Source organism: Vicia villosa, linkage group LG2, assembly GCF_029867415.1.
Source record: "Vicia villosa cultivar HV-30 ecotype Madison, WI linkage group LG2, Vvil1.0, whole genome shotgun sequence".
Taxonomy (NCBI): domain Eukaryota; kingdom Viridiplantae; phylum Streptophyta; class Magnoliopsida; order Fabales; family Fabaceae; genus Vicia; species Vicia villosa.
The window spans coordinates 165104979-165113012 of record NC_081181.1 but is presented as its reverse complement, the minus strand read 5'-3'; the positions used below and the strand labels follow the sequence as shown (position 1 = coordinate 165113012).

Below are 8034 nucleotides of genomic sequence, written 5' to 3'. Positions count from 1 at the left end.
ATTATGCTTATTGAATCAATATCAATCAGGTTACCATATGAATCATAAAATTGAAAAAGATTGTGAACTTGACTATAAAGATTTTTGTTCTTATATTTTATCCATTATTTTCCTCTCATGTTCTCTTATTCCTATATATCAAATCTCAACCCAATTTTTTATTTCTTATAAAATTCATTAATTGACTTGGGAGCACACATGAATGTGACAACCAACAACTTAATTATCACAACTTGACACTATATATTAAGACTAATCATGTCATAGATCCACATCCAACGCTAGTCAATATAAACCTTATGACTTTTCTTTCTTTTTCTCTCAAACTTCAAATTTCTCTATCTATATATCTCTCTCTCTCTATTTTCTAAGCCATTAAACAAGCACCACTCATAATTCCTTTATAGGAAAATGATCAAGATATTTATGCTATTATGTCTTCTCTTCTTAGCTTCTTCTGGATTTGTCAATGGCTCAATTAAGAAAGAGAAGGATTATAATATTAAGTTGTTTGTGCTCAAGAAAGGTGATCTTACTTTGAAGGTCACTAATTGGGGTGCTACACTTGTTTCATTAATCCTTCCCGATAAAAATGGTAAATCTATATATATTTATTTTATTACTAGTGTTTAAAATTAATTTTCATTAATTTTTACTTTATATATATATATATATATATATATATATATATATATATATATATATATATATATATATATATATATATATATAAACATTTTTGAAATTTAATCGGACGATTTAACTGACAGAATAATGAACAAATAAATAGTTCAATGGTAATTTAGTCTTAAATTAGTTAATCACATATGCAATGTTTGAATTTTTAAATATTTATTTATCTGTTTTATATTTAGTTAATTTAATACACATATTGTATTAATTTTTTATTAGCCATATGATTTAATTTGTTTCAGGAAAGTTAGGTGATATTGTTCTAGGATATGATAATGTCAAGACATACACTGTAAGTATCTTGTTACAAAATTTTCCTTCAAATGTGTATTTTGAATTTTGTTTTATTTTCTTGATAATTCAGTTGCAGACAAGGATAAAATAAAACTTCTGAGTTTTTCTTCAATTTATTCATTTATGACGGCAAAGTTTTGTTTAGGACAAATTAATATGTTATAGCTTGGATTTGTATTTTACAATTAGAGGGTACATTTTCTATCTTTGGTTTCATCATAATTATTTTTAAACAATTATCATTTTTATAGCCTCTATTTTTTATCTTCTCCCTTGGAATCGTCTGACAATATCTAGTCGAGGGTCCCGCTTGTGTAGTAGTCTTATACCTATTTATGAATTATTTGAAAAGAAAAAAAATAAATCTAAGATGGGACTATTACAATTTTTAGTAACAAAGTAGATGTATGATCACAATTTTTAGTAACAAAGTAGATGTATGATCGATCTCACACGCTTACGAAGTATTGTCTATATTTTTTTTGTCAATTCAGAATAATTGTCTCTCAGCCGACAATAAGGGGTACAATACAAATTTTGGGTTCTTATAGATGACATTAATATTCTGGTCGATTTAAAGTCTATTCATTACGATTATGAGGTATTGTCTTCTTTGTGTGAAAAGTCATGTTTGTGTCATAGCGACTATAAGGTATTGTCTTATTTAAGTGTGAAAACTCTCGCGACTTTGTTCTTTAAAAAAAAAAGTGTTTCATTGAGTTGAGATGTATGAGTGTTGTATACAAAATCAAGTTTTTTAGAATTCTAATCGTGACAAGTTTATTATGAGGTCCAATTTAGTGGCAATCTTATTTGTTTGTAGATTAAGTGGTAATAATCACTATAAACTCACACACAACTGTGAATACCAGGATCCGAACTCTGATAATGACATTTAATCTAATAATATCGTCTTCTACCAATTGAGTAAGTATTTGCGAACAATTTAGTGTCAATTTAACTCAAAAATTTGAAACATTGTATTATAGATTATCTTATACACTCTCGAAGACGACCTCAATTGCATATAAACTAATATTAAACTTAATTTTCAAGTGATATAAAAGTATTTTGTACAATAACAAATAATAAATTTTTGTAGAAAAATGAATTTTTTAGATAAAATGATATAATAACTATCTACAGTGGTATTTTATTAAGGGAACTAGTTTTATCCTAATAATTTCTTAAAAATTGACATCTATATAAGGATACACATTCAAATGCTATAAACTTCTATTTTAGGACGTGTTGGTTAGAGTGGAGGGACGTGTTGCTATAAACTTCTAATTAATGGTCACGTTTTGACCATTAATTACTAATTAGTGTAGGTCCATATTAGAACTACAATTAACAAAAGTGAGGTTCACGTTTGATCATTAATTAGTGTAGATCAATATTACTATTAAAAACATTTAATGATATATATTACATATTGTACTGGTGAACACTTCTAAAATGTGGGTTGAAATTCGATTTTTCATTTATCAAATATTAATTAATTCTCCATTCAAAAAAAATGTTATGAAATAATATAAACAATTAACCAATTTAATAATATTTGCAGAATGATACATCATACTTTGGAGCTACAGTTGGCAGGGTTGCTAATAGAATTGGAGGAGCTCAATTTACTCTAAATGGAACACATTACAAATTAATAGCAAATGAAGGAAACAATACTCTTCATGGTAGTGCACATTTTTAATTATCATTTACCACTAAACACATGATAAATTTTTCTATAATATTGTATGGTATATGAAATTATAATTGAAATTGTGTCAATTTCAATTATTATTAGGTGGAACTAGAGGATTCAGTGATGTTCTTTGGAAAGTGGAAAAGTATGTAAAAGAAGGTGATAGACAATTGATCAAATTCAGTTACCATAGTTTTGATGGAGAAGAAGGTAAGTAAACACTAATCAATTCCATTAATATATATATATATATATATATATATATATATATATATATATATATATATATATATATATATATATATATATATATATATATATATATATATATATATATATATATATATATATATATATATATATATATATGTTTATTTCTTCAATGTTTATTAAAATAGCATCATAAACCAAAATTAGAGATGAAAAAAATTAAATTAGCCTTTAAATCTCTAAAATAGTAATGTTTGTATTCAGTGAAAAATCTAAAAGATTTACATTGTTGGGAAAAAATTATTTGTATTACTTATATATTTTGATTGGATCAAAATAGGAATTGGTACTTAATAAGGCCAAACCCATGATGTGGCCGGTCCATGTTAAGCACAATTAGATTCTTACAATTTTCAGAATCATATTTTTTTTATAGGGCATTTTTATAGAAAATATACAATCAAAGAATAAGATTATAGTATTTTTTTTAATAGTAAAATAATATATTAATAATATGAGTGTAATAAATAATTTGAAGATATGTATTTAAATAGTATAAGGTGTGTAAAACTGAACACTCAAAAAAGAGAGAAAAAAACTAAATAATAAAAATTTAAACAAGCAACTGAAAAATAAACTATACATTCAACATAAATACAACATCAAAGAGAAAATTCAAACGACTAAAGATTTCATTCATTATGAGTACATATTAGAGCTTAAGCCATTAGAACCACCATCAATAGAACAAAGACTTCAAAAAAAAAACACCAAAATTACAAACAATCTCAAAACCAAGCTAAACCCATCAATAAGGCAAATGATAAGACTCTAAATCCAATCATATAAAGTATATGAGTTCCTCATTGATCTACCTAAAAACCGATAAAGTATATGAGTTCCTCGTTGATCTATTTAAAAACCATTTCTAAGTTATAAAAATACATGTCCTCCACTTCTTTTATATTTGTTGAGAAAAAAATAGAAAAAAATAATGGTATTACAAACACTTTAAATAGTCCAAAAAACAACATGTCAAATCATACCAAAATCATCCATAGCCCTCTCCATACCACCTAAAGAGATAACACACTTAAAAAGAAGCCTAAGATCTCTAACCATAACCACCTCTCACCACGACCACTTAAAGATTATATATTACACAATCGAAGTCATCTCACAAGTAAAAAACAAATAGGAAACCAACTCAACCAAATCCGCACAAAAAGGAAAAATAAATCCATTTGGATCAACAATCACCATTCCCTTAAACATGTTTTATCTAGAAGGAAATATATCTTTCAAGATTTGCAAAAAAAAAATCTTAAAAGGAGGCCAACTAACCCAAATAAGGGGAAAGTTAAAATTATCAGCCGATGAGATATGGTAGAAAATTTATTAAGATCCATTTGAGCTTGATAAGCATATGTCATCATGAAGACACCATCTCTTGTATGATTCCAACTCCATTTATCTCTATCCAGGAAAAGAGTGAAGCCTTGGAGGACATAAAATACGATTGTGACTATTGGTTTCCCATGGATGAAGAATGGTCTCATCCACTTCAAATTTCAAATAAGATTTTCATATACCCACTAACCTACCTCTCTCACACACTCCTCAGGTTGATCCGAGATGGTCAATAATTTGGGGAATATAATCATAAGGAGGATGCTTCCAGTCCTAGGTTACTCGCAGAAAGAAGTATGTAGTGTATTGACATCATAGCATAAAAAATGTTCAATAGGCTACTAGCATGAGCTGAAAAGCACATATAGTATGGCGGAATCGGGAAGCCATGAAATCCATCTATGGAGGAAAGTTTGAGAATGTAGAATCAAGAAAGAGATAAGGGGAAGAGATTCAACAAGAATCTGAGAAAATAATCAAAATTCTGCAAGGAAACTCATTCCAACAAAGAAACAAAAAGAGCACTGCCACCAAGATACCGAGATTATACCCCTCTGAACACTTTGTCGAAACATATTCTACAGGGATTAACTAATGTTGAATACCAAGAAGAATAGATAGAGACACATTCTATTCTTAATGAAAGACGCCATAAAAGGCACCATAAAAGATTTAATGAAAAGGCAAACTATCGAGATTCGCTCATCATGAGAATAATATGTCCAAAGAGAAAGAAGAAGAGGACAACAACCTAAGAAGGAGAAGCGAGGTCTTGCAGGTGGAAGAAAAATAAAAATAGCTAGACGAAGATAACATATTATTTTATTCCTATACATTTGCCAGGGGTAATGCATAGAATATGAGAACTTACCTATTTTTATAAGCATCGAGAAAGGTCCTCAAAAACTGTAGGTTACAACCACCGAGAAGCAAGTAAATCCCCGAGGAGGAGGATTTGATTGAACAACTAAACCAACTCACTCTAGGTTTGGAAGCAGTGAACAGAAGTGAGGTTATTTCCAACGGGTTCCCTCACTCACAAAGAGATTTCTTTAACTCCATGAAAAGGAAATTAAGGGAAACTATATCACAAAACCATAAGCCACATAGAGAGATGATGAAAATGGAATGTTCCCAATCTCATTTTATAACAATGAGTTTTGTAATGGATACCCGAATTCTCACGTCCCTTTGTTGATAAGAGTTGTCATAGATAAAAACATGAAGTAGAAAGTCATTAAGTGGATACCTCTCTCACAGAGAAATAAATAACTATATTTCCCTACAATAAAAGATTGAGTCTATTACATAGAAAATGAGAAGTCTCACACATATGTCCACTAAAAAATGATTAAGATACAATATGGTAAACGAAAAAAAGCTAAAGGAAGAAACCAAGTATATGAAAACACAGTTTCAGTTCAAGAAATGAAACTTGGCCTTAATTGTTTGCGAGACAGAGATAAATTGAAAAATATCGGGCTATAAAAAAGAAAAGACAATGCAGAACTACAAGTCTAACTTCGGTCACACTAAATCATGCGTTGGGGCAAGTGATCTTCCCTGATCTCGGTTCTAGCAGATGGCTTGATAAAGAATGATATTACCTAGTCCTGGCCCTAACATATGACTCAATGGAGAATGATCTACAAAGTCACAAAGGCCTAATATGATATTTTGCACCAAAGTAAAGTCAGAGAAATGATGCCAGAGAACAAATACCTCTCATCCAATATAAGGTCTTAGGACCTAGTGAGCAGGTTTGAGCTCGTCCTAAAGAAAAAAACTTGATCCAAGCAAAAAGAGAGAAATAAGGACCATTAGATAACAAAATGAATTATATCTTGCTATATGCCGGTATAAATGGTTGAATGGAAATTAAAGAGAGAGGGTCGGTAAAAATTCTATGGGAATCCATGTAAAAGGGGGCAACATACATCAAATCAGTTACACATAAAATTCTCTTAACAACTTTATACCCCTCATCTATGATGATCATTGACTTGAGCATCATAATATGTGTAGATATCCTTTCTCTATTCCAAAACTATCAAGGGACGTATTGGAGACCGCTCTTTAAAACAACTAAAAGTTGATCATTCTGAAAAAAAGTTAGAAATGAACAATATCTAATCTAATTGCCTCCTTATTATATTATATATACCTAATAGATCAAAGAGCAATTCTTGCATGAACACGACCCTAAATCCACATTCTTAGGCACAACCAATAAGAAAGAGTCCTTTTTAAATTTATTTTAATTTTAATTTTGTTTTTAATATGATTCATGGGGTGGTTGAGTTTATGAAGGAGAGAGAAAAATCAGTATTTATTTTTTAATTAATTAAAATTATGTGATTGGTTGTGTGTAAAACAATTTCTTTGGTATGTGTCCACCTAAGAATTTTCCTAGATCAAAATACCTCTAGAACTATCACGAGTTGGTTGATTCAGATTTTCAAGAAGAAAAAAAACTGAATCAATTAAAAATATTTAATGTGATTTTATTTGATATTTATAATATCTTTTGTAACTAATATTTTCTTCTTTGATACTTAAATAAAAAATAGGTATGTATGTTTGTGATTTGAACTAAGATTTATTATTTATTTTGTGTCACAGGATTTCCTGGTGACCTCAAAGTAACAGTGAGCTACATTCTAGGAAAAAACTCCTTAATTATAATCATGAAAGCAAAAGCTCTTAACAAACCTACACCAGTAAATTTAGTTAACCATGCTTATTGGAACCTAGGAAACCACAACAGTGGCAACATTTTAGATGAAGTGGTTCAAATCTTTGGGTCAAAAATCACACTTATAGACAACAATCTAATTCCCACTGGCAAATTTTCATCAGTCAAAGGAACACCCTATGATTTTCTAAAGCCACAAGTTGTTGGTAAAAGAATTAATCAATTACCAAAAACAAATGGTTATGACATCAACTATGTGCTTAATAAAGAAAAGGAGAAACACAAGAAATTAAAGGTTGCAGCTATAGTGATGGATAAGAAATCAGGGAGAGTTATGAAGCTTAGTACTAATGCTCCTGGTTTGCAATTTTATAGTGCTAATTTTGTGAAGAATGAGAAGGGAAAAGGTGGATTTGTTTATCAGCCACGTAGTGCGCTTTGTTTGGAGAGTCAAGCTTTTCCTGATTCAGTTAATCATCCTAATTTTCCTTCCACTATTGTTACTAAAGAAAAGCCTTATAAGCATGTTATGTTGTTGAGGTTTTCAACCAAAGTTCCACATGCTTTTTCACAATTCTAGTGTTTAGCATGATTATTGTGTTCATGCAATCTATATGATTAAGTCAAATAAGTGGATTTTTTTGTTAATTACTCATGATTTGTTGTCATGTTTCATCTATTTTGTAATACCTTATATTACCTAGAATAATATTTGTATGATTGGAAGGGTTTGAGGAGATACTTATAAAATTCATTAAGTTGTTAATAATTATTTGTTGAGTTATCTTTATGAAAAATTTATAAAATTGTTGAGTTTGTAATAATTATTGGGAAAACTGTCTTTTTGAACAATGAATGTGTGAGACACTCAATGCAATTATAGGAAGTCTTGTTCAATAGAAGTCTAATATAGATTTATCTTGAATGTAATATGTTGTATTTACAAGTTACAATTTATGCTCAAAAGTGATTTGCAACATTTTTCTCGTTCTACAGCTCTATTTTGTTGTGGAGTTTTATAGGAGAAATC

General features: G+C 29.2%; 1 protein-coding gene across 1 annotated transcript; it reads left to right on the top strand.

The window, feature by feature from the left end:
• The first annotated feature begins 288 nt into the window (after positions 1–288).
• LOC131652836 (uncharacterized) lies at positions 289–7762 on the top strand. Its single transcript, XM_058922814.1, has 5 exons — positions 289–595; positions 936–985; positions 2555–2678; positions 2792–2899; positions 6932–7762. The coding sequence occupies exons 1-5, from the start codon at positions 412–414 to the stop codon at positions 7582–7584; spliced, it is 1119 nt and encodes a 372-aa protein (XP_058778797.1). The 5' UTR covers positions 289–411; the 3' UTR covers positions 7585–7762.
• Positions 7763–8034: the final 272 nt, after the last annotated feature.

Bases quoted from the DNA above. Each gene is read 5' to 3' on its own strand.
- LOC131652836 (XM_058922814.1), top strand. From the start codon at position 412: ATGATCAAGATATTTATGCTATTATGTCTTCTCTTCTTAGCTTCTTCT. The intron at 2,679-2,791 runs GTAGTGCACATT...AATTATTATTAG, and splicing joins AGGAAACAATACTCTTCATG to GTGGAACTAGAGGATTCAGT. The intron at 2,900-6,931 runs GTAAGTAAACAC...TTTGTGTCACAG, and splicing joins TAGTTTTGATGGAGAAGAAG to GATTTCCTGGTGACCTCAAA.